This window comes from Lacerta agilis, chromosome 1, assembly GCF_009819535.1.
Source record: "Lacerta agilis isolate rLacAgi1 chromosome 1, rLacAgi1.pri, whole genome shotgun sequence".
NCBI lineage: Eukaryota > Metazoa > Chordata > Lepidosauria > Squamata > Lacertidae > Lacerta > Lacerta agilis.
Genome location: NC_046312.1, coordinates 20,423,211 through 20,450,058, shown reverse-complemented (window position 1 = coordinate 20,450,058; position 26,848 = coordinate 20,423,211). Strand labels below are relative to the sequence as shown.

The window sequence follows — 26,848 nt, the reverse complement described above, 5'->3', positions numbered from 1 at the left end:
ACTATAAAAACAGGATGGACACATAGACACCACCTTATACCGTAAACCAACTGACCGACAAACATATCTACATGCTTCTAGCTACCATCCCAAACATACCAAACAATCCATTGTATATAGCCAGGCCCTACGTTACAGCCGCATCTGTTCCAACTCTACAGACAGAGACTCTCACCTAAGAGATCTACAGCAAACCTTTTTAGAACTAAAATATCCACCTGATGAAGTTAAACAACAGATCGACAGAGCCAGACTGATACCCAGAGAGAACTTGCTGCAAGACAGACCCAAAATAGAAATAACAGAACACCACTAGTCATCACATACAGCTCCCAAGTTAAAACAGTACAACGCATCATCAGAGATCTACAACCTCTCCTAGACAATGACAGTTCTCTTTCTCAAGCTCTGGGAGGAAGACCCTTCATCGCATACAAACAGCCACCCAATCTCAAACAGCTCCTCACCCACAATAATACAAAAACAGGACTCAACATGGACACTGGTACCAGAGCCTGCAATAAACCCAGATGCCAACTTTGCTGCCACATAAACCCGGATAACACCATTACTGGTCCCAACAACATCAAACACACCATCTCAGGACTATTTAATTGCTCATCTTCCAACATTGTGTATGCAATCAAATGCCAACAGTGCCCTTCAGCTCTCTATATTGGACAAACAGGCCAAACCCTACGCCAAAGGATAAATGGACATAAATCTGATATCAGGAATCACAAGACAGAGAAACCAGTAGGAGAACACTTCAATCTCCCAGGACATTCTATAAAAGATCTCAAAGTAGCTGTCTTAATACAAAGAAATTTCAGAAATAGACTGGAAAGAGAAGTAGCTGAATTGCAACTAATCACCAAACTTAAAACCATGGAGAAACCTGGTTTGAACAAAGACATTGGATTCTTATCTCATTATACATAACAAAGCCATCTTTAGCCATCTCACCCCTTGCATTTCCCTGCAAGACTAACTGTAATGAAAATGGTTTATAGATGGTATTTGACACCAGTCAAGATAGCTAAGATGAATACCAAAATGTTAGATGTATGCTGGAAATGTAAACATGCTAAAGGTACCTTTTTTCATATGTGGTGGTTGTGCCCAGCGGTAAATGCTTTCTGGGATAGGATTTACAATGAGCTTAAGAAGGTAATGAAAGTTACCTTTTGTAAGAAACCAGAGGCATTTCTTCTGAGCATAACCAATGAAGAGATACCCAGTCAAGATAGAGTGTTTATGTATGCCACAACAGCAGCTAGAATTTTATTGGCAAGAACATGGAAAGGTGAAGAGATACCAACGGTGGAAGAATGGCAGATGAAGATGATGGAGTATATGGAACTCGCAGAACTGACCGCCAGAATCCGGGACCAGAGGGAGGAGAAGGTGTCACAGGACTGGAAGAAATTTAAAGACTATTTAGTCAAATCAGTAAAATTGAATATTTGAGCAGAATTAAATAGAAGATCGGCTTTAGTAGGTTATGTTAGATAAAACTGTTAGGAAGATATTTTTGTGTGAAAGATTATTTGTTAGAAAATAAGTTAAGATTTGGTGTTTAAGTTAAGATTTATATGCGATTAGGTATATGATTAAGTAAAGTTAAGCACATTAAAAATTGGGCAAATGTTAATAGAATAAGATACAAAGCTACCTAGAAGATATATATGATTTTGAAGACAGTGGAGGGAACGGGGGAAGTCCCCAAAAACAGAGAAGATAGTACCAAGAAAAGTAAGAGGATAAGTGTTAGTTTAAAGGTTTGTATATGTCTCTTTTTATTGTAATGTTGATTGTGTTTATGTATTGTGTTGTTTTTGTATTGTTAATGTTGGTGTTTATGCTATGTTTTTCTTTTGTTTTAATAGAAAATAATAAAATCTTATTAAAAAAAAAAAAAAAACTCTGATACTGAATCCTGGGCTTGCTTGTCTGGTTAGTACAGTCGTACCTTGGTTGCTGAACGTCTTGGAACTTGTACGTTTCGGCTCCTGAACGATCGAAAAGTGGAAGTGAGTGTTCCGGTTTTCAAATGATTTTTGAAAGCTGACATCTGGCATGGCTTCCACAGCTTCCAATTGGCTGAAGGACACTCCTGCAGCCAATCGGAAGCTTTTGTCTTGGTTTTCAAAACAGTTCCGGGAGTCGAACGGACTCCCAGAACGCATTCTGTTCCGAGACCAAGGTACGACTGTATTTAGTAAATACAACACAAAAGTACAAATTAAACAAAGTCTGTTGTCTGTTTATCCATCTAAGATGTCTTAAGATACCCTCCTACGGAATGCTTGATCTAAGAACATGTAATGTAGGCATCTGAAATCAATGTCACTCTATATTTGGTTTTTGAAGGAACCTACAGATAATCTGGAGGACAGTCTTCTAGATTCTAGACCTGAGTTCATTATAGGAATTGAAGGGGAGGAGAGAACAAATCAGCATCAAAGCATGGAGGAAAACCAGGAAATCACACAGAGACAACGGAAAACACAGGTCAAGTGGAGATGAGCAAACTGTGTTTTCAAACACTTTACAGCCACCCTGGATTTATGATGGCCACCAAATCTAGTGCCTGGTTGACAGCATGAATTCAAACTCTTTCAATACATCCATTGCCATACATTAAAGTACAGTGGTACCTCTGGTTATGTACTAATTCGTTCCGGAGGTCCGCTTCTTAACCTGAAACTATTCTTAACCTGAAGCACCACTTTAGCTAATGGGGCCCTCCCACGCTGCTGCACCGCCAGAGCACAATTTCTGTTCTTATCCTGAAGCCAAGTTCTTAACCTGCAGCGTTATTTTCGGTTAGCGGGAGTATGTAACCTGAAGCGTATGCTAACCCGATCGGGTACCACTGTATCTTATACCACTTCAACAGTCATGGCTCCCCCACCACCCACACAAGAATCCTGGGAATTTTGGTTGATCAGGGTGCCGGGGTATCATAGCTGTGTGAGGGGTCTGCATTCACAGGCTGCCCCTAACCCCTCTGTCAAGGAAAAAAACATTTGGCCTCCACAAACACAAATAGCCCAGTTGCTTGTGGAGCCTAGGCAAATTGAGAATATAACACCAATCTTTATATCTGCTACACTGGTTGCCAGTGTGTTTTCTGGGTTCAGTTTAATGTGCCGGTGATTACGCTTAGATCCCTAAATGGTTTTTGCACCAGCTTACTTGAAAGATCTCCCGTACCTGTATGAACCTGCCTAGACCCTAGGATCAGGCACAAAAGTCTTGACAGATGGATATCATGAGTGACAGGGCCCTATTTGTGCTGGCCTCTATCCTTACAAAATGCTTTCCTGCTGGAATTATGCCCGTCTCCCTCGCTGACTGTTTTCTAAACAGGCCTTAGAAATTTGGATGTTTCACCGTGCTTTTAATTTTTGCTGCGTTATTTTACAGGATGATCAGAACTGCTGCTGATATATGGGAGCTGTGGGTTTTCTTTCTTTCTTTCTTTCTTTCTTTCTTTCTTTTCTTTCTTTCTTTCTTTCTACAAAATTGTCTGTGAACCTTGCATATGCTTTTTTATAGCAGCCATCAAAAATGACACTGAGAGGAAATTCTGTTACCAGCAGCTTCCAGTGACACTGAAAACTTAATCTATACAATATTGCAGGTTAAAGTAAGCATTTATGGATCTTTGATTATGTCATAAAATGGTCTCTTGATAAGACACTCCACTTGAACTGATGATTTTTGCCGACTGGTAAACTGGGGGGACTATTTGTTTGATCATTTTGATAAAACTCTTAAGTGGAGGGGGGAAGTACGATAAGAGGTCCCCCAACCCACTGGAGAAGATTTTGGGTGCAGGAGGAGGGGCAGGAATGACAAAAATGAAACCTCATTATGTAAGTACGAAAGTTTGTTCCACTTGTATGCGGATATCATTGTATTTTCTCCCGAAAGTGTGTGCGCTTTTCTTTAATAATGTTACTGGTTTTCAGTAGTCACAAGCACGGGACAATCTCCAGAAAGTATTAATATGCATAAGCAGCTTAAATTGCCCTGAGTCTCTATTGCTATTATGTAATATTAGTTCATGGTTCAATTGATGCAGTTCTGCTTTAGCTCAGAATATAGTTACCAAGTCTTATTACTTCTGCTTGGCGTTTCTGATTAATTGCATGTATTTTGTCTGCTTGTTTCTAAATTTGGCGAAGGAAATGGCACGGTTTTGAAGAGCCAGATCATTCTATTTAACATGCTCAACTGCTTGAAGATTCTCTGCCTTTCACGGAGAGTGTTTATACATTGCAAGGAAGGACTACCCCACAGTCCCTAGCCTACGTTCAGGATCATATGCTGATTGCCAGGTATACTATTTTCGCCCAAGAGAAGAGTTGATACTTTATATGAAGCTAGTGCAAGCCAAACTGCGGGAGGCAGTGAAGGATAGGCGTGCCTGGCGTGCTCTGGTCCATGGGGTCACGAAGAGTCGGACACGACTGAACGACTGAACAACAACAAGTGCAAGCTTATAGGCTAGAGCAGCAACTAGATGTTTTGGACTGCAACTCCCATCAGCCCCAGCCAACATGGCCAGTGGTCAGGCATGATGGGTGTTGTAGTTCAAAACATATGGAGGTCCCATTGTCAGGGAAGACTGGGCTAAAGCCAATCAGTTATGGGTGACAGCTAACGAACTAAAGATTTCTTTTAAATCTGCATTGGGGAACCTGTAGACCTCTTGATTTTCGCAGGATCATAGAATTGTAGGGTTGGAAGGACCCAGAGTCATCTAGTCCAACCCCCTGCAAGCAGGAATCTCGGCTAAAGCATCAGTGACAGATGACCATCCAACCTCTGCTTAAAAACTCCAAGGAAGGAGAGGCCACAACCCCTGAGGTTCCACTGTTGGTGGACTCCAACTCCCAACATCCCCTGCCAGCATCGCTAATGCTCAGGGTGGTATGCAATCCAAGAACATCAGGAGGCCTTCACTCCATCCCTGTTTCAAGTCCATTGTTAGATTTAAACTAGTGGTTTGTGGAGGGAAACCACTGAATTCATTAAATTCACATGCAGGTGATCAAAGGTAGAAATTGTGGCCTTGTAGACAGTCCTGGCCATATAATTCTGAATACCAGTTGAGTTGCTGAAGACCATAGGACAGGCATCCCCAAACTTTGGCCCTCCAGATGTTTTGGACTACAATTCCCATCATCCCTGACCACTGGTCCTGTTAGCTAGGAATCATGGGAGTTGTAGGCCAAAACATCTGGAGGGCCGCAGTTTGGGGATGCCTGCCATAGGAGGTCCGACTGAGCTACCCTGTATATAGGAGACAATGTTAGCACACATTGCTTAACACTCCTGTTTAAACCTGCCATTTGAGTTGCAGGATAGTGGTACATCTGGGTGTGGTGGGAAGATAATTTCTCCTGCATCTCCTTTTGGGAGGGAAAACAGTGCTAGAACTGGGTTCTCTGGCTCTCCAGGGTGGAGTAAGAAGTTCCTGGAGAGCAGCAGCTTCCATTATGCTCTCAGCAAAGTAATGCAACCATTTTGTGAAGTTGGGAAGATAAACAGATTGCAAGCTGATTTGCTTGTGTCACCTCTCTGTCTCTCTCTCTCAGCTTATGGAGAGTTGTCAAATCAGAATTCTCCCAGCTTTCTTCGCTGGCAGTGCCCCTCCTTCTTCATGCTCTGTCTCTCCCACATGGAGCTGATATTTTCTGGACCATCATCAATAGCAACTTCAACAGCAAAGACTGGAAGATAAGGTTCGAAGCAGGTAAGCTTTTAACATTAAAAAATGATGTAAGTGTGGAATCTGTAGCCCTCCAGAACCTTTGGACTACAACTCCCATAAGCCCCAGTTAGCATGGCCAATGCCAGGGATGATGGTATGTTGTTGTTTCTATTTATACCATTTCTGTTTTTGCGCTTCCTTGCAGAGGAGCCCTGGCTGGCAAACAACAGAGCAACAAAGCAATGCAACTAAAAATAATTGGGTTGCAGTGGTCAATGTGGCACCTGGGCCAAAAATGGTTAATCCCCCCCAATGTGAATAACAAATGCCAGCCATTTATTGCCAAGTCTTTTGTCATGAACTGAATGGGGGGAAATGTGAGTTTTAAGCAAAGGAAATGAAACAAACCTACAATTTCCAGATATTTATTGCATTAGAAAATACAAAAAGCAGCTGGCTATGGTGTCTCTCCTTACTCTAAAACCCACCTATTTTTCTGGTTGTAAATTGGTGCCAGAAACCCAGGATTACACCTTTCCAGTGCCCTATTGCTTGCTGAACCTCTCGCACTTTCTGCTATGATGAAACGATGGAACATTTAGCTAGCCAAAGAGCCACTTTGACCCGGGACTGGCACAATGACTATAAGTTAGTTACAACTTTCAAAATGTTTCTGTCGAACCTTTCACCCAAGCTGAAAAGGGACCTGGAGGGAACGGAAAATGTGGGTCTTCTTTTCATGGGTTTCTCTCACAAAACTTCCCACGGGCATCTGGTTGGCCACTGTGAGAGCAGGATGCTGGACTACACGGGCCGCTGACCGAGGCAGCAAGATATTCTGTTCTTAATGTCTGCTTAATGTGTTTTTTTGTTCTTTATCTTGGGACTTGCTGTCTGCTGCAGTGGAGAAAGTAGCTGTGATGGTCGGTTCCTGGATATTCACTCGTGACCAAAAACCACTTGCCTGAAGTATTCCTTAGCACATGCCTTTTGCTGCTTCCTAACAGCTGTTGAGGATGTCAACCCAGCTGTGGCTACCAGAGCAGGGCCTGTTGCTAGATACCATAAAGAGGCCAGCTCTGCAGGTAGGTTAACCAGCGGCAAAGGAAACATGGTCAAAGCCAGCAGTATACCGAACGGAAGCGTCCACGTTCTTGTGCTATTTTCTGAGCTTGCTTTCTTGCTAGGGGCAAAACATGTCAAAGATGTGGGTCAAACCCGCTTGCGCAATCTCTCAATCTTCTTGATGAAATTGTGAGCTATTATTCCGTCCTATGGGGAGGGATAGCATTTTTTTGTCCCTGCGATGAGCTGTGTCCAAAGCAGCTGGCTCCCTGCCCATGCCATCTGCCTGGAATTAAGCCCCCATATACTAAAAGGGTTGTGTAGGAAGCATTATAAGCAGCAGAGAACGTTGAGGAAAGGGAGGCAGGAGGGGGAGGAAGAGCGACATGAGAGGACAATTTTATAGGAGTAAAAGGGGCGGCTAGAAATGATGCAGAAAAGATTGTAAGGTTGGATAAATGGTTTGTAGGGAGTGGGGGGGAGGGACGAAGCTGCCCCAGCTGATTTCCTAGGATGAGTTGGGGCTGTTTAGGTCCCCCAATGGCAGAGAGACTAGGCCCATGGGTTGCCCCACACAATGCCTACACTGGACTGCAGAGGCCCACAAGGTCGTGTGCCTCTGCCTGCCTCCCCCCTTGAAATTAGGGTTCAAAAGTAACCTTCAATTTGGAAGGCGCTGGGATAGCTCAGTTGGTAGAGCATGAGACTCTAATCTCAGGGTTGTGTACCACAGCAGGTTGGATTAGATCATGGGTAGGTAAACTAAGGTCCGGGGGCCAGATCCTGGCCCAAATGCCTTCTAAATCCGGCCCGCAGATGTTCCGGGAATCAGTGTGTTTTTACATGAGTACAATGTGTCCTTTTATTTAAAATGCATCCCTGGGTTATCTGTGGGCATAGGAATTCGTTCATTCTTTTTTTCAAAATATAGTCTGGCCCACCACAAGGTCTGAGGGACAGGTGGGACCGGCCCCCTGCTGAAAACGTTTGCTGACCCTGGATTAGATGGTTCTCATGGTCCCTTCCAACTCTACATCCTATGATCCAAGGCTTTTTTGAAGCCTAATTGTAGTGGCTGTGGGAGGTGTGTTTAAGCCCTAGTGACACCACAATTAAAGTATGTGGTTTTTTACACTTGCTTTTTTCATTTCTCCTCTCTAGGGCCTTTGCCTTCTGCCTTGATTTCCAGTTTGATACTGTCGTCAAGGACAGGCCCACCATCCTTAGCAAGCTTTTGTGCTTCCTTTCCCTTCAAGCAAGACATTCCGGCATTGAGCTGGGAATTCTTCTGTGGAATAGGTTTGAAACCCTCTCTCTCGAGGCACAGCTTCACCTGGATTGCAACAAGGAACTTCCCATTCCCCAACGAGTAAGTGTCACTTCCCAATGTTGGACTGTTTGGGTGTGGGTGGGGTGTCTATGTGGAGGGGATAATATGCTACAGTTAAATGTTCCTAATCTCATAAGGCCTTCTGTTACAAACAGGGGGTGGTAGAAGGCCATGCTATATGTTCTGCTTCCTTGGTAAGAAGAAGAGAAAGAGTTGGATTTGATCTCCCGCTTTATCACTACCCGAAGGAGTCTCAAAGCAGCTAACATTCTCCTTTCCCTTCCTCCCCCACAACAACAACTCTGTGAGGTGAGTGGGGCTGAGAGACTTCAAAGAAGTGTGACTAGCCCAAGGTCACCCAGCAGCTGCATGTGGAGGAGCGGGAGACGTGAACCCGGTTCACCGGATTACCCAGTTCCCTGGATTATGAGTCTACTGCTCTTTAAGCACTATATCACACTGGCTCTCAACTCACCACACTGGTGAGGGAACAACTCTCAAGAACACCTGTTAAATTTGTTGATGACTCCAGAAGTACAGCTCTGCCCTAATGGGAGCTGCCTTATGGGAGTGAAATGTCTTGCCCCCAAAGTTCTTAAAAACCAGACAAACGGAGGTGACACATGGTTCATAAAACCATGTTTTATCAGTCATGAAATCAGGACTAGCAAACTCTGGTCTTTAAGCAACTCTCTCTAAATTAACATATGAAACAGGATCTTGTTCATACAACCCACACACACCACACATATATATATATATATATATATATATATTATCTATATATCATGTATTTTTATACGGCTGTATCATAACAGATTGGGGTGGAGGTACAACATTGAAACATAAAATACCACTGGCCAATAAAAAAATTGAAAAGCTGCATTGGCCTGTGGGCATCAAAAGGTCTTCCATGAGGTACCTGAAATGGTCAGTGGTTCAGTTGACTATTATATTTACATCACAAACCGGAAACATAATTGTTTAGATTTTCTGCAGACTGCCTCTGTTATGATGTTTAATGTGTGATGTTCTGTTGTGTTTTTGTATATTCTGTTCGAAGCCACTCGAGTGGTGGGCTGGGGACAACCCCAGTCAGATTGGTGGGGTAAAAATACTACTACTACTAAATAATAGTAATAGTAGTAGTAGTAGTAGAATAGAAAATTCTGGTTAGAAAACCATTTGATAGCTTTGCTGAAAATGACTGATTTTTTGTGGGCTGGGATTCATAACATCTGAACTGGTTTCCTGTATCAGAAAAGTTGTTTGTGCAGATGTTGGGTTGAGGCACATTTGAACTCCATGTTTAGTATCCGTCTGTGCTCATCTGCCGAAAGGAGTGGGGCTGACAATCTGAAATCCTTCTTTGCAACGGATGCACATGGTGCTTTGAAGGTGTGGGGTTCCCTGGAACAATTTGGTCTGGAACATGCCAAGAAATTAAACTTTACTTGTTTCATTCTAATTCAAAAAGCGATTAAGGCTGTACGGACGAATGTTGCCAACTTAAGCGATACAGCGTGTGGAAAATCAAGAGAAGCTCGGTTTGCCCGAACGACAGGAAGAGCGTGCGCTCTTTGAGAGACAGTGTGAAGGGCCCGGTGGAATCCAAGAGGGCACTTTCTCTCCAGAAACCCTTACAAGCAAAATCCGTTGAGTATTGTCTCTCTTTCATTCTCCTTTCTCAATTCAACTCTGTTACCAAATTGCTTCTAGGTTTTCATGCATGTTTGAATAGATTCTCTTTTAGATGGATATAAACATTACTCCAGGGACCAGGGTGGCGCTGTGGGTTAAAACACTGAGCCTAGGGCTGCGATCAGAAGGTCAGCGGTGTAATCCCCGCAACGGGTGAGCTCCCATTGCTCGGCTCCCTGCTCCTGCAACCTAGCAGTTCAAAAGCAAGTCAAAGTGCAAGTAGATAATAGGGACCTCTCCGGGCGGGAAGGTAAACAGCGTTTCCGTGCACTGATCTGGTTTGCCAGAAGCGGCTTAGTCATGCTGGCCACATGACCCGGAAGCTGTATGCCAGCTCCCTCGGCTAATAAAGCGAGATGAGCACCACAACCCCCAGAGTTGTCCACGACTGGACCCTAATGGTCAGGGGTGTCCCTTTACCTTTAAACCAATAGTTTATAAGACAGTATTTTGACAAAAAGGAATACTGGGACTAATTAATTCTTTTAACTCTTGTTACTAGAACACTCCGTAGCATGTTCCTCAAAGTATTGTTAAACACTATATGGGCCATCATACTTGATATAATTGCTACATTGGTTCCCAAACGCTCCCTCTCGCACAGACCACTTGAAGGTCCTGCTATTTGTAGCTATTGTAAGATGCTATGATTTTTTATTGTGTTTTTCTGTTCCTCTTCATTTCTTATATAGTATGTTTTATTGTATGCAATTGAACTCGATAGATATCAAATTGTAAGCAATGTAAAAATTAAAGGTAGTAGTAGAAAAACAGTTAAATATCAATATGATATTTAATATGAGGATGCGTCATCTCTCGTCTTCAACCCACAGATCCACAGACACTTTGTAGAGCACCTGAATGAATGCTTGGACACATTTTGGGAAATCATGATGTCCTAGATGCTTACGTTTAATACCAACTGTTCAAGGTCCCCCCACCCTTTGTTTTCGTTCTCTATCAAAATCACTAGACATGGCAAAGAAAGCACTTGATCAAAGCACTAACATCCTAGAATAATAGACCTGAAGAGTTGGAAGGGGACCCCACAAGGGCAATCTAGTCCAGCTCCCTGCAATGCAGGTATCTTTTGCCCAACATGGGACACGAACCCACGAGAGTCTCATTGCTATGCTTGAACTCTTTAGGTTTTTTCAGTAATAGTTACAACATGTGCCCTGGCACTGAGTTATGGGTGGTGGCTGCAGAGAGGGACGGTCTTTAGTCTAATATTAACAGGCCTTTATTTTATTTTCATTTAGCTATAGGCTGATGAGGCTATGAGCAATCCTGCTCCAGCACTTGGTGGGACACCAGAACAAACTCAAGGTACATGCTGCATTTGTGTACAGTAACATCATTGGTTCCAAGACAAGAGGGAACATTTAGGCAAAATATTCAGATATTTGAGTGTGAGGAGGAGGTGTGTGGTTCAGTCCAGTCCTCACAATGATCATGTTTAGCATACTAGACCAGGGGTCTGCAACCTTAAGACCAAAGAGCCACTTGGACCGTTTCCGAAGGGGAAAAAAACCTGGGAGCCGCCAAACCATTGCGACATTTAAACAATATAACACTGCATTTTATTTTTAAAAATCCGATTTAAATTTTAAAAAATATCCGATTTAAATAAAAAAAATCCGATTTAAATAAAAAAATCCAATTTTTTTTAAATCATTCATTTTTATCCACCCTGGGGACCACTACCAGGTCATAGCCTGATCCAAGGTGGGTTGCAACAGCATACAAATATTTGATTTGTTGTTGTTGTTTTTAAAAAAATGAGTCCTCAACTGCACACTTGTGTTAAATGTTTGTCCCATGTCTAATTGAAGACTGCTGGCTTTTACAATAATCTTAGTGTCTTTTACCCTTAATATTCCAGACCAGAGGCTATGTTCACCTCTCCAACCTCCTCTCTTGCTAAATAAAGCACAGAATTGCACCAGAGAAGCCTGTGATGTTTGTGCTGACTTGCATACAGGTGGCTGTAGTAGTTCGTAGTGTTCAAACCTTTTAGGGGAGTTCCCTGCCCCCTTAATGACAATGGCGATAGATTTTGCACATGAACACAGATCCAAGTTAGGACTCCTCTCTTCCACACCAACAGGTGCTTTGTCAAGGCTCCCCTAACACACACTCAGGACAGAGGAAAAACTGCAAAACGTCCCGGCCTTGCTCCGGGGCGGAGAGAGACGCGCGCCCACGAGAGCGCGGTCTGAGGCTGCGAGCGGAACCAGGAGCGAAGGAGGCAGCGGCAGGGAAACAGGCGCCGCTTCCTCGACCATTTTTAAAAAGGGCTTCCCCCCTCGCCCTCGCCCCCACCCCCCCCCTGGCCCAGCCCACAGCTGCCTACCTCGTCGTCGCCTCGATGCAGCAGCCAGCAGCCTTCCGAGAGGAACCACGGCCAGCTCGCCCCCGCGGTCCCATGACCCAGCCGAGGAGTCCTGGCCTCCAGTGCCCGTGTGGGCACGCGTCTGAAGGCCCCCTTCTGCCCCCATCCTGTCCCGCCTCCCAGCTGCCTCTGGATGCCGCGGGGTCCCACATAGCCACCAACCCCGGAGCTCCCCTGTCCGCCCCGAGGCCGCCTCCCACGCTAGGAAGACTCCCGGAGCTGGGCAGGGTTGGTCCTGCCAGGCAGGCTCGGGGGGGCGGCCTCTCCCATGGGCGCCTGCTTCGGAGGCGGAGGCGGGGTCTTCAAAGTTCCCCCTCCCGCTCGCCCAGCTCCATCTCTTCCCGAAGGAGCACGCGCACCTCAGGCGCGCTCCCCGCCAGAGCCCTCGGCTGAGCTGCGCCGCCTCTACTGCGTCCCCACCGCCTCCGAGCCCCGCTGCCCCGCTGTTCAAGGCCAGGTGATCCTGGGTACGCCCCTGAGCAGCGCCCTCAGCCTCTGGAGGGCGGGCCGCCAGCCACCTGGAGGCGGTCACTGCCGCTGGCCAGCTGGAGAAGTGGGCAGGCGTATCCACCCTGGAGCCCCGGAGCCGCGGCAGTTGTGTAAAAGAGCCGCATGCGGCTCCGGAGCCGCGGGTTGCTGACCCCCGATCTAGACAGTGATTTAGAAGCATAGGCTCATAGGATTGTAGGGTTGGAAGGGACCCCGAGGGTCTTCTAGTCCAACCCCCTGTGATAAAGTATTGTTCACTGGTAAATATATGGAAAGGATTGTGTCCTTTTTAAAATGTGGTGTTAGAAATAAGAAATCAAATTCCACCCACCCCATGGCTACTTTGTTCTCCTTGTTGCAGTTTGGTAAATATAGTGCAGAGGAGTGCAGTAATTAAATAGTACAGTAAGGCAGGTGGTTGGAAGAAGAAAGAGACTTAAGGCTCGTTACTCCTGGCAGACAAAGCCATTCTGAGTATAGCCTTTGCAATATGGAGGCACAAGCACACACTAGCTCATATGTGGACTAACAGACTTGGAGAAAAGGCAGGAAGGAAGTATGAGCCTCAATTTGCTCAGTATAAACTGAAGGAGCGTCTCCACCCCCATTGTACAGCCTGGACACTGAGGTCCAGCGCCAAGCGCCTTTTGGCGGTTCCCTCACTGCAAGAATGTCAGATGTCAAGGAAGCAAATAACTACAGTACCTTGGTTCTCGAATGCCCCAGAACTAATCGAAAACTGGAAGTGAGTGTTCTGGTTTGCAAACGTTTTTTGGAAGCCGAACATCCGGCGCGGCTTCCACAGCTTCCAATTGGCTGCAGGACACTCCTGCACCCAATCAGAAGCTGCGTCTTGGTTTCGAACAGTTCTGGAAGTCGAACAGACTCCTGGAACGCATTCCGTTTGGGAACCAAGGTACGACTGTATCTGACTTTTAGAAAACACCTGAAGGCAACCCTGTATTGGGAAATTTTTAATGTCGAAAGCTTTACAATTTTTATGTGCTGTAATCTGCCCACAGTGGCTGGGGAATCCCAGCCAGATGAGTGGGTATAAATAATAAATTTCTTTCTTTCTTTCTTTGTTTATTATTATTATTATTTCTGTCTATCACTTTCCATTGGTTATGGTAACTTATTGCAAGCATCGTCGCTTTACTCCCAAACCTCCATGCCTATAAACATCTCAGGAACATGTCAAGACTCCTTCAGGAGGGACATTTAGTTTGCATCTCCCTTGTCCCATCAGCCATCTATGCAGTGCAATGCATTCTTTTTCTGTGCTAATAGGGCAGCCTTCTCCAGAGAACGACGCCACCATAAAGGACCTCCTCCCAGAGGATGCTGGCATTGACCATCAGACTGTCCACCAGCTCATCACAGTGTTGATGAAGTTCATGGCCAAAGACGAGAGCAGTGCAGAGTCGGACATCAGCAGCGCTAAAGCCTTCAACACGGTCAAGCGCCACCTGTATGTCTTAATGGGCTATGATCAGCAGGAAGGATGCTTCATGATCGCTCCTCAAAAAATGCGCATTTCAACATGCTTCAATGCTTTTATTGCGGGGATCGCTCAAGTAAGTCAGCTTTATATTCCCTGCATTTTTTATTATTTTGCTGCAAGGCACTGGATTACCTGTTCATGACTTCAGGGCCGGCTCCAGGTTTCCGTGGCCCCTGGGCAACACGGAATCAGTCAGCCCCTTCCTCCTCTGATCAGGCAAGTAATAAAGGCTGTTGAAAAAAAGATGGTACTGTTGTTTTGGAGGGGTGTTATAACCACATCAAATGAAGCCTACTTCATATCTCAGCTCCCAAGCTCCCAAGGCAATGCTCTGAACCTTGCCTGGAAAATATGTTACGCCTGGAAGACTGCTCCATGGAAAACCATGGAAATTTTGGCACTGATTTTTTAATGCCCTGTTGCCAGGAACGTATTTGCGATAATGCAACTATCAGTTTGCAAGCAAACCCCCTGCCTGGAAGCATCCTAGGTCTTATAAAGGATGACGGGGTTCATTTCACAAAGCAGAATTTGCAAGAGAGACACAAGAATGTGGTTGGAGACAGTTCAATGTAGTGCTCAGGAGATGGTTCCATCAGTGTAGGAGTTTCTGCCTGCCAGATGGGACAACCCCCCTCCTCCTCCTGCACATAGTTCTGGAGCAGATCTGGGGTAGCAGGGAGATGGGAAGCCCCATTGCACTAGTGAGTGTTCTTGCACTGGTTTCCACTACCAGAGTGAATCTGGCCTTCTATCAGCCTCTTGAATCGTCAGTTCAACTTTTCAATTCCTTCTTCAGAGGAACCTGTTTTCCAAAAGATGTTCCTTTCTTGCATTTGGATATTGCTGCTGTTTTCAGAGGGGACGGAGATGCCTTATAAACCTGAATATCATTTGGATGCTGGTCCACCAGAGGGTGGTGTTGGACAGGTTTTTTTTGTGTGAAAGAGACTGTAGCTGTGACCCGCCTGGATATCTCTTGTCAAGGCTGGGCAGTATTAGTTCCTAGCAGGGATGCAATGTTAACCATTAAGCTAAGGAACATCACCAAGCAAGTGGGCTAGAGCATAATATGGGCAAAAGTGTCCCAATATAGATAGCACGCCTATGCTGCTCCCTGCATTGGTTTTCTATAAAATGCCTTATGCTACAGATGGTGATTGCTGTTAGTAAGAGGGCCAAAGAAGAGTCCTGGTGTCTGCACTCCATGTCCCACACAGTGACCAGTCAGGTGCCTGTGGTAAACCCACAAGCAGGACATGAAGGGAACATCCCTCTCCCACTGCTGTTCCCCAGAACCGAGTATTCAGAGGCAAGCTGCTGCTAATCCCAGAGGTAGCTGAAAGCCACAATAAGAGCCTGCTGGACCAGGCCAATGGACCACCACCTAGTTCAGCATCCTGTTCTCACCATGGGCACCCTGATGCCTGTGGGAAATCCTCAAGCATGGGTGCAACAACACTCTGCTTACCTGCAATTCCCATAAACTGATATTCAAAGGCATAACGCCTCTGGAAGCAGAGGGATAACATAGCTAGCTTGGCTGGTAGGCATTGATAGACCTCTCCTCCACAAACTTGCCTAAACCTCTTTTAAAGCCATCCAAGCTGGTGGCCATCTCTGCCTCCTATGGGAACAAGTTCCATAGTTTAACGATGCGTTGCATGAAGAAATTTCTTTTCTCTCCTGATTTTTCCAGCATTCATTGCATGTGCATGAGTTCTGGTGTTGTGAGAGAAAGGAGATTGTGTGTGTGTGTGTGTGTGTGTGTGTGTTCCCCTTTCTCCGTGTTCCTCCTTAGAGCTCTTGTTTCATCCTTCTTTCCACTTGCTTCTTTCGCTCCCATGTGGCTCCAGAGTGTATATGGAGCAGGAACTTTCCCTGTACTTTAATTCTGTAAAAGTGCCACGTGTGTATTGATGGCCTTTTACAGTTAACGGCTTCACTTGGAATAGCTCTCCTGCCAGGCACATGTACCATCAACACATTTGCAGGCACATGGATTCAGTCCGTGAAAGGACACTTGCCAATCATAGCGAGAGCTGATTCATATTTTGTCCGGGCAAGCTAAGCAAAGCTTTGAGGGGGGAAATTGCCTGCAGCAAAACTATGAAGTGACAAGTATCAAAGTGACAGTGGCACGGAAGATGACTCCCCGTTCTGACCATGCAAGAGGCCAAGAAAAACGGCAGCTTGTCTCTCTGGACATTTTCCAGGTGATCATGAGAATGCAGCATTGAATTTCCATTAACACTCAGCCCCGCTGATTAAAACTGGCTCCTCCTGATCAATAAACACACAACCCATTCCTAATTAGAATTGCTTTCCATGGGCCTGTCTTTCTGGTTAGTGTGCATAGGGTTGCCTAAAGCTGGGCAGGAATGGGGTGAACCAAATATTGTTGGACTATAATTCCCATCATCCATTTCCATTGACTATGTTACCTGGGGCTCATAGGAGCTGGAGTCTAAAGGCAACTGGTGGGCCACAGGATTTCCATACCTGGCCTAAAGCTTTAGTTGGCTGCTCTACTATGGGGTGGGCAGGGAACCTTTTTTCAGCCTGTGGCAGATGCAGCCAGAGGCAAAAGTGGGCAGAGCGGTGACCGCAACTCTTCCTTATGTAGGAGAACACACACTCACAAGCAAGAGTCATGAGCAGAGTTCAAGGACCCATTCCAGCTAAGTAAAAACACTCAAGGAGGGTGTGAAGCAAGGCTGGTGAGGGGTGTGACCTGGGGCAGGGGCATAGCATGGGTTAGGGGGTTGCCAGGGCAATTGCCCTGGGTGCCAGCCCTGCAGCACTTTGCAAGGCTGGGATCTGATCAGTTCCCAGCCTCGCAAAGCAGCTTGGGGAGGGTGATGTGAGAACAGCTTGGATCCCAGGTTTGCTCTTGAGGGGCTGAGATCAAAGGGCGCAAGGCGTCCTTCTCACGCCACCCTCCCCAAGCCACTTCGCAAGGCTGGGATCTGATCAGATGCCAGCCTCGCAAAGTGCTGCAGGGTCCTGTGCCAATTTTTGCGAGGCTGGGATTGTTCCAGTCTCTCAAAGCAGCTCGGAGCTGGTGTTGCTTTGGCTGTGTGGGCTGGGCTGGCACAGGGTGGGCTTCATTCGCCTTCCAACCCCGCACCCCTGCTAGCTGTTGGGAATACCATTCCACACTCGCTGCAGATTTGTGGGACTGTTACATGTCACATGTCTGTTTACATTCCAGCACAAATTATTGGAGTCTCGTGAGCGGAAGCCATGTTTTCTTCTTCCTGATTTATGTACAATAAACGTGGTCTAGTATCCACACCTTGAGCCAGATCTGTTGTGTGTTTACTCTGCTGAGTAACGTGTACTCAGGCATGCCAGCATGGGTCGCGGACGCACGTCGGAGGAGGATGACTGATGGATCTCCTCAGCGGCAAGGCTGAGAAGGGAGACTCTCTGGCTGGGTCCTGTCCAGCTGTCTTTCCATCCCCGGGCACCATAGATACACTGGTGTGGGGAGAAGGGGTGGCTTGGGAAGAGGCCAAAGAGTGAGGAAGAGAGGCCTGGATAGGGTTGCATTTGGACCCTGGTTCTGAGGTTCCCAACCCAGTTTAAAGCTTGCAGTCCTTTTCTTGAATCATTGCTAGTGTTGTCGTCCCCCCATGCCTTTGTTGCTATTATTTTCTTTTTAAAAATTGTAATTTTAGTAAATGCTCTAAATTCTAAACTGTGTGTTCATTTCTAGGTGATGGACTATAATATTAACCTGGGGAAACACCTCCTCCCTTTAGTGGCTCAGGTGTTGAAGTACTGCTCATGCCCTCAGCTCAGGCATTACTTCCAGCAGCCGCCCCGCTGCTCCCTCTGGTCCCTGAAGCCCCACATTCGGCAGATGTGGCTGAAGGCGCTGCTTGTCATCCTGTATAAGGTAAATGCTTCTGTGTTGCTTGCGAGAGTCTTTCCTACAGCATCCGGCATGGATCCTGGGTAAGTATAGTGGTAAAAGACAAAGGCGTAATCGAGAGCACGGCTGATATCTGCAGCCCTGTCCCATGTGGTTTATTTCGCTCGGAACTGTTTTCCATGGGGCTCTCAAATGATGAAAGAAGCACCACTAGTGAACAACCTCCTAAATGTTTTGAGGCAGTGTAGAAATATTTAAAATAAGAAGTAAACAACATCATTGCAGGTGCTTTTGTGAGATGACAGACAGGGTTATACAGTATGCATAAGATGCTACTTACTGCTAAAAGGGAAAAAACACCCCTACCTTTAAAGCATTCTTATTTGTTTCCTTATTTGTTTCCCTTAATATTCAACTGCATTGATGAAAACTGAATAACATTCACTGATTTCAATCCACTTGTACAACTGAAATCTGCTTGTGCAACAGGACTTCTGGTGTCTCTTTCCCCCTGCTCTCCAGCCCCCTACATGCCCCCCAAATTGCCAATGCCCCTTGGAAGCTGCAGCAGGAGGAGAGAAAGGAGAAACCCCATTGCATGAATGGACACTTGCTTCTGCTATGTTGGATCTTATCAATTAAACATCACAAGAACCATAAGGCTTTACTCTGCAGGCTGTGGTTTGAGAATGTAGAAGCCTGTGGATGAAAACGGTGTACAAAATAATAGCAATACATGACTAGCTTGGTGGTGTTACAAAAACCACTGGCAGTCAAGGGGACCTGTAAACCAGATTGGAGGTGAGCACTTGATACTTGATAAAAGAACTAAAGCAAACTAGACTTTGGGTGAGTCACATCATTTAATAAGGGCAATTTTATATTGCCAAATAAAGCTAATTTAATTGCTTGTATTTATGATTCTTTTTTTTTTCAAGATAACTAATGTTTTGGGAAGAGGATCGTTTTCAGCTGCTAGCCATGATAGATTCCCCCTCTCTAAGTTGGTTTTGATAAAGCTATGAAGTGAGATATAATCTGCAGATCTCATCAACAGCTCTGAAATGCATTCTTAGATTCAGCTTCACAAGGAAATTTGTATTTCTAGTCTGTTCAGTGGCTGGTTTTTGGCTACAACATGAGAGTATTCCACACATGATTTTGTGTGCTGTTGTTGTTGTAATATATTGCACTGGCCCTTCTGTTAAATATCACACACCTCCTTTAATGTTTACAGGTTCCCGTTGACTTTATCTATCATTCTCATTGGTTTTCTTCTGTTTCAAAACCTCCTTTGCACTTGCATATTGTGTTGTTTAGGTCAATGGTGTTTTCAATACATCAAAACAAAAACCAACCTTTTCCATTTTTCTTCTTGTTGGACAGTATCCTTACAGAGATTGTGACATCAGCAAAATCATGTTGCATCTCATTCATATAACCGTTAACACTCTAAATGCACAGTACCACAGCTGCAAGCCTCACGCCTCAGCAGGCCCTATGTACAGCGACAACAGCAACATAAGCCGCTACAGTGAGAAGGAAAAAGGTATTATATAATATTAAAATGTGACTGTGAAGCTGAGGAAGCTCTGGGTGGCATAGATTAAGGAAGGAAGTTTTGTGGCATGTTTAGCCTAGATTGAGAGGCCAGCTGTCCATGGACTGAGTTGGGTCAGCTGAAGGAAGATTTCCTGGCCCACAAATGCCCTACCAAATTTTAACCATGTGGCTCATGGTTTCAGTTGCAAGGAAACACTCTTTTTTTCCAGCTGGAACTCAGTTCCGGCGCCTCTCAGGTAGGCGCCATTGCCACTTGTAAGAGAACAAGAGAGGTGTTTCTGGTGCGTTCTGGCACCTTTCCCTAGAAAAATAGCACTGCTCTTATTTATTACAAATTCCCTCCTGTCCTTCAGGTGTCATACAATAAAAGCAACAGAAAGCCCCTTTCTCACATTCAGCTGAACAGGGGGAGGAGTGACTACCTGTGTCCATTATAATGTCTATGGAAATGTCTTTGGTGAAAATCTTACTCTTAAAGTAAAGGGCTCACGATCATGCGAAGAGAGCCTTCTGTCAGGGTGTAGCAAGGTAAATTGGTACCCGGGGGCAAAAGATTTTTTGTCCCCCCCCCCCGAGGCATGGGAAGGTCAGGTGGTACCCGGTGCAGAAAATTTTCTTGTCAACCCCCCCTTGATCCCCCCCCGCGCAAAAATGGTTTTATGTTATTTCATATTTTCTTACAAAGGAATAATAACAAGTAATAATAATAAAAAACTTTTATTTATATCCCACCCTCCCGGGCCAAAGTCAGGCTCAGGGTGGCTAACATCAGATAACATTGGTATAAAATCAAACAATAATTAAATTACCTCCTAAAAACATCTCAAAATCAAATTAAAGTCTAATTAGATGGCTTTCCACAGGGTTAGGGTTGGGAACAGTAAGTTTCTCTGAACTGAAATTTCAGCCGTCATGACATAGGAAAACAGCCAAGTGAACAGCTATTTTGGTGGAGGAGGGTCAAGATATTAACCGATATGCATGAAATTTCATATATAGCCATATAATGCCTAGTATAGTAAGATAAGACCTTCGGAGCAGGCATTTTCATTCAAAAAAATTTGTTCCTTGATAATTTGTCACCCCCTCCATTTTGGAACCCGGGGCGGCCCGCCCCCCGCCCCCTTTGCTACGCCCCTGCCTTCTGTAAATATTCTTTATATATGTAGGAGTTCCATATGGACTTTATAACGAACATCTCGTTTCCCTTTGTGCATATCCATAAGCGCTTCTGAAAGAGGGTAAAGAATCATAGAAATAGCATTGGTTCTCTATCTCAAGTTGTTCAGAAATGTTAATGCTTTCTTTTTAAATGCTGTTTTTATACGTTTGGTTAAAAGTTGCTAGCAAGAAAGAGAAACGGAGCTTGTGAACCAAGGAAGCAACATTAAGCTTAGGCAACCCTTGTCTTTTATTTTTTTAAAAAACAAATGATCTAATTCCTTTCTTATGTGGACTTGAAAGCCTTGTGTACAAGAAATTAGAAAAACACAGTTGTTGGGTTTTCAATCTAATTTACAGGAGGAATGCTTACGGAGGATTAGAATTTCAAGAAAGATAAATGACATATGTAACATTTCAAAGTATGAAACTGAATTAAGCTACTGGTTTACGACTTAGGTGGGTTTCAACTAAGTTTTCCTATGAGTAGACCCACTGAAATCAAGAAACCTAACTTAGGCTGCATTCCTGAGGCAATTTATTCTATTTTTATTACTTTTCTCGAACTGTTAAGTTCCACATTGAGCTTTCACACAATGGAAAAGCCACTTCTGGAACTATAGTGGAACACAGTGCAAACTGAGTGCTCATTTCTGTGTTGTTTGCTTCCAGGAAAAAAAAATCTGTTTGCAAGCAATATGGAATTGAGTGCTAACTTGTGCTGCATTCCACTATAGCTCTACCATACTCTGCTATAGTTCTGGAAGTATGCAAAAGCCAACAGACAAACACGGTAATGAAAGCCCAATATAAATTACACAAAACCGTGAAAGACACGACAATATGAAATACAGTAATATTATGAAAATATTTTAACTAGAAATTATTATATCAACAAATAGACTGAAATCACATAAAACATGTATGCAAGTAGAAGAAGATTCCACCTAAACATTAGGAAGAACTTCCTGACAGTAAGAGCTGTTCAACAGTGGAATTTGCTGCCAAGGAGCGTGGTGGAGTCTCCTTCTTTGGAGGTCTTTAAGCGGAGGCTTGACAGCCATCTGTCAGGAATGCTTTGATGGTGTTTCCTGCTTGGCAGGGGGTTGGACTGGATGGCCCTTGTGGCCTCTTCCAACTCTATGATTCTATGATTCTAAGTATCTACTCGAAGGCATGATCTATGGCTATTATCCAAATGATCAGCTCTGATGGTGCAAAGTTCGATGTGCAATATTTATATACTGTAAAGTGATAGTGCAAAGTCTCTCAGGCGTCCTCATCTGTCCTCCGACAGGTGGCTAGCTTGTTGTCCCCCGTTTCACAGGTACGGTTTCATCAAGGAACGGACTTCATCAAGAGGTATACAAGATTAACCCTGACTAAACAACTCCAACACTTCAATGGTTCATTTCACTAGCAAAGGGTGATTCCTGATATCAGATTTATGTCCATTTATCCCAAATCCTACACCAAAAGATAAATGGACATAAATCTGATATCAGGAATCACAAGACAGAGAAACCAGTAGGAGAACACTTCAATCTCCCAGGACATTCTGTACAAGATCTCAAAGTAGCTGTCTTAATACAAAGGAATTTCAGAAATAGACTGGAAAGAGAAGTTGCTGAATTGCAACTCATTACCAAACTTAAACCATGGAGAGACCTGGTCTGAACAAAGACATTGGATTCTTATCTCATTATACATGACAAAGCTATCTTTAGCCATCTCACCTCTTGCTTTTTCCTTTAAGACTAATTGCAGTCGTTTACAGTCGTCAACAGGTTTTCCACACCCATCAGCCAATCACCCATTCCCACCACCGTTCTAAGTAATACCCCTCTCACTCTCTCACTATATATAAGGGTCTGGTGACTTCTATTTCAGTGTATCTGAAGAAGTGTGCATGCACACGAAAGCTCATACCAAGAACAAACTTAGCTGGTCTCTAAGGTGCTACTGGAAGGATTTTTTTATTTTTTATTTTGTGGAAATTTACTTTTTGGGATATATCATGAAAATGGAATAAACTGCCATGTGAATAAACTTTAGGCATGTTCATTAATTTTAGTGGATTTACTCTGAATAATAATAATAATAATAATAATAATAATAACAATAATAATAATTTATACCCCGCCCATCTGGCTGGGTTTCCCCAGCCACTCTGGGCAGCTTCCAACAGAATGTTAAAATAAAATAATCTATTAAACATTAAAAGCTTCCCTAAACTGGGCTGCTTTTAGATGTCTCCTAAAAGTCTGGTAGTTGGTTTTCTTTGACATCTGGTGGGAGGGTGTTCCACAGGGCGGGTGCCACTACCGAGAAGGCCCTCTGCCTGGTTCCCTGTAACTTGGTTTCCACAGTGAGGGAGCCACCAGAAGGCCCTCAGCACTGGACCTCATTGTCTGGGCAGAATGATGGGGGTGGAGACGCTCCTTCAGGTATACTGGACCGAGGCCATTTAGGGCTTTAAAGGTCAGCACCAACACTTTGAATTGTGCTCGGAAACGTACTGGGAGCCAATGTAGGTCTTTCAAGACCGGTATTATGTGGTCTCGGCGGCCTCTCCCAGTCACCAGTCTAGCTGCTGCATTCTAGATTAGTTGTAGTTTTCGGGTCACCTTCAAAGGTATCCCCACATAGAGCGCATTGCAGTAATCCAAGCGAGAGATAACTAGAGCATGCACCAACATGTCTCTTCCACTTCCAGTAAGGTTGCTCATATGTGTGAATGTTCCCTGTCTTGTTCTCTTCTTTGTAGTCATAGTGAAGCAGTTATCACTGGTTGTAGAAAGCAAAAAAGAAATCACATACCGTTGTATAATTAATATTAATAATACAGATAACTACAATACATATATAGAGAACTACAATATCTTGTAATCAATTTTAGGCACTTATCAACATCCGTTTTCATGAAAATTTGGGAATAACCTATACGTTTAAATGACAGAAAAATTTAAAAAAATGTTAAAAAGTAGGAACTTTTCACATAGATATTTACCAAGCAAGACCTAAATATTTACAAGTAGCCAAAATATATTTCAAATTACCTAATCATACCGCAACTTTTTAACACCCCTCAAATCAGGATTTTTTTAAATTAAAAATTATACATGCCCTGATGCACCACTCTGGCGAGACAGTCCGCGGGCAGGTAGGGTCTCAGCCTGCGTACCAGATGGAGCTGGTAAACAGCTGCCCTGGACACAGAATTAACCTGTGCCTCCATGGACAGCTGTGAGTCCAGAACGACTCCCAGCCGAGTAAAACTTGGCCAAATGCCACTCTTTATTTTACAAGCTGCAATGTGACATTTAATGCAGCAATTAATTTATATTATTTCCTGAAGAGATTTGGAAAGTCGAAACTTCTTTTTAAAAAAAAGGGGGGGGAGGGGAGAACCAGAATTAGGCTTGATACCTCAAGCAGATCTGGTGTCACTTTTAATAAAAAAAATCTACAGGAGACTTGCCTCTGAGGTTCTCCTAGGAGGACAAAGTGGAAAAAGTAAAAATAGATGTTGGCCTGCAGCAGTACCTTTCCTTACATGGCCTGCATGCTTCCTTCATAATTCTTGTCTTTAATGAAGGAAAAATAAAAGAACATCTGTCACTAACTGAATTCACGCATTCAGGACATGCCACGGACCCTTTCTAGGCTAGATGTTATGCTATCTGAATTTAATGGAACCTTGGTCAATAGGTTTTTTTTATAAAAAACAAAACAAAACAACCACATGATTTTGGAGTGAGGAATGTGTTGCTCTCCAGATGTTGTTAGTTCTCATCATCCCCAATCAGCATGGACAATGGTCAGGGAAGATGGGAGTAAGACCACCAACATCTGGAGGGCCATAAGTTATTCTTTTCTGCTGTAGACCTTTAGTAGTTTGGAGGGGGGTGGGGGAAGCTGCCTGCAACAGATAGTGGCATCTGAACTGAGTGAAACACCCATCAGTTCTTATGTTCTAGCTTCGGAGGGCAGTGGTACATTGGTTGCATCTTTCCCACCTGAGTTTGCTGGAGCAGGGTTAGAACATTTTATTGTGTTAGAACATCCACCCATTTAGTCCAGTGCTGTCTACTTTGACTGGCAGCTGCTCGGGTCACTTTGCACTGTACCATGGCTACAAAATTGTGACACTGTCCAGAATGCAAGTGGCTACCCAGCTTGCTTGGACAGTGGTACGAAAACTGAAATATAGATACATTTGTTAGTTTCAGGTATTGGTATCCAAGAAGGCCTTTATATCAAAGGGAAACGGTAGTCCTCTTAGTACAAGGACTAGGACCTTGAAATGGAATTTCAGAGTTTATCCTCAAACTTCCACCAAAGGATAGGCCAGTTCCTATAAAGGAAATCAAAACTTGTTGTTTCGGGATGTTACACAACAGAGAGTTGGCGCTTCTGACTATGCTAACTCCAAACAGCTTTGTTAATGACCACTAGGGATCTCTCCTTCCCAAACTGCTCTAGGAAGCAGATGGCCCTCCCATCACATACTAATTCTCAACTCACCGTAGTGTTGGCATACTTGCTGTGTGATCAGTGAAATACTGTTGCGATAGAACTTACGTTGTTTTCCATTATGTGACCTTTATTTTTAAAACAATTAAACTGAAATAGAAGATCAGTGCATGCTTTTGATCGCCAAATTGTTTCACGTGCGATATGTTGCCTTTTGCTGCGGAATTAATGCTTGTATTTCTCTCTCCAGCGGAGGAAGACAGCGTCTTTGATGAGTCTGACATTCATGATACACCCACTGGAAACGGCAATAAAGAGTCTCAAACTTTCTTTGCGAGGCTGAAAAGAATTGGGGGCAGCAAAATGGTGAAATACCAGCCAGTTGAGATGAATGCTCAGAGAAGTACGTCATAAAAAAGAGCAACTAATTTTAAATGTAAAAGGAAGCATGGGGAGATGTGTGCCATCGAATCATAGAGTGGTTTTGTAGTTTGATGCAGGAAAGGCAGAGATTGATATAGGAGATCCCCAACAGATGGCTCTCCAACCTCTGCTTGAAGATCTCCAATGATGATGAACTAGTCTAGGGAATTGGCTCTATTGTTAAATTGCGCTTCCAATGTTAAACTTTTGCAACTCATTAGATCTTCTCCAGCTCTTCTGGGCAACAAAGATCCAGTCTTTGGCCAGAGGTGAGAAACCAGGATAGCATTGGCTCTGGAAACACAGTTGAGGAATGGCTGGGAGTGGTGGGTATTTTTTTTAGCTTAGGAGAAGGGAGCAGGTCAAAGTCCCATCTAGTCCAGCATCCCGTTTTCACAGTTGCCAACCAGTGAAACAAGTGCTTATGGGGAGCTTGAAAGCAGGACCTCAGTGTATCAGCATTCTCTCCCCTTGTGATTCCAGCAATAGGTATTCAGAGACATACTGCCTGCAACAGTGCAGGTAGAACATAGCCATCATGGCTAGTGGAACACATTGCCTAACAAGTGTTGGCTGTCCTTTGCTAGAGGTATTTAAGCTGCTGCTGCGATGCTGATAATTGTACCCTGCTCACCGGACTGGGTTCTCCAGCCACTCTGGGTGGCTTCTGCATATACAAAAACATAATAAAACATTAAACATTAAGAACGTCCCTATATAGGGCTGCCTTCAGATGTCTTCTAAAAGTTGCAGTTACTTATCTACTTGACATCTGATGGAGGACATTCCACTGGGCGGGCCCACTACCGAGAAGGCCTCTGCCTGGTTCCCTGTAACCTCCCTTCTCACAGTGAGGGAACCGCCAGAAGGCCCTCAGAGCTGGGTGTTCATCTGTTAGGGATGCTGTAGTTGCAGATGCTGCACTTAAGCAGGGGGTTGACTAGATTACATTCAAGGTGCCGTATCAGTCTTTCAAGTGTTTGAGAGTGTTGTTCTGTCCTGTCCTTGTCAGTTCATTGGGGTGCTATTGACCTTGCATTTACACCTGACACTATTAGCTGTTAGGGGTGTGCAGCTACTGAACTGAGGAGAAAGGAAGGTCATGCACCACTGACTCTCCAGATGTAGGTGGA

The 26,848-nt window shown here is 44.3% G+C and overlaps 1 protein-coding gene across 1 annotated transcript in view; it reads left to right on the top strand.

Annotated features, from left to right (window-relative positions):
* Window positions 1–26,848, top strand: part of UNC79 (unc-79 homolog, NALCN channel complex subunit) — a 129,543-nt gene that overhangs the window by 52,605 nt on the left and 50,090 nt on the right. The window contains 23 exon segments of the mRNA XM_033140685.1: window positions 2,374–2,455; window positions 2,458–2,514; window positions 3,568–3,626; window positions 3,629–3,649; window positions 4,197–4,211; window positions 4,214–4,267; window positions 4,269–4,304; window positions 4,306–4,349; window positions 5,613–5,770; window positions 6,632–6,649; window positions 6,652–6,773; window positions 6,775–6,813; window positions 7,955–7,966; window positions 7,968–8,045; window positions 8,047–8,085; window positions 8,088–8,168; window positions 9,609–9,645; window positions 9,648–9,749; window positions 9,752–9,778; window positions 13,999–14,285; window positions 17,934–18,116; window positions 19,479–19,641; window positions 25,543–25,695. Coding sequence (XP_032996576.1) covers window positions 2,374–2,455; window positions 2,458–2,514; window positions 3,568–3,626; window positions 3,629–3,649; window positions 4,197–4,211; window positions 4,214–4,267; window positions 4,269–4,304; window positions 4,306–4,349; window positions 5,613–5,770; window positions 6,632–6,649; window positions 6,652–6,773; window positions 6,775–6,813; window positions 7,955–7,966; window positions 7,968–8,045; window positions 8,047–8,085; window positions 8,088–8,168; window positions 9,609–9,645; window positions 9,648–9,749; window positions 9,752–9,778; window positions 13,999–14,285; window positions 17,934–18,116; window positions 19,479–19,641; window positions 25,543–25,695 — 1,867 coding nt within the window.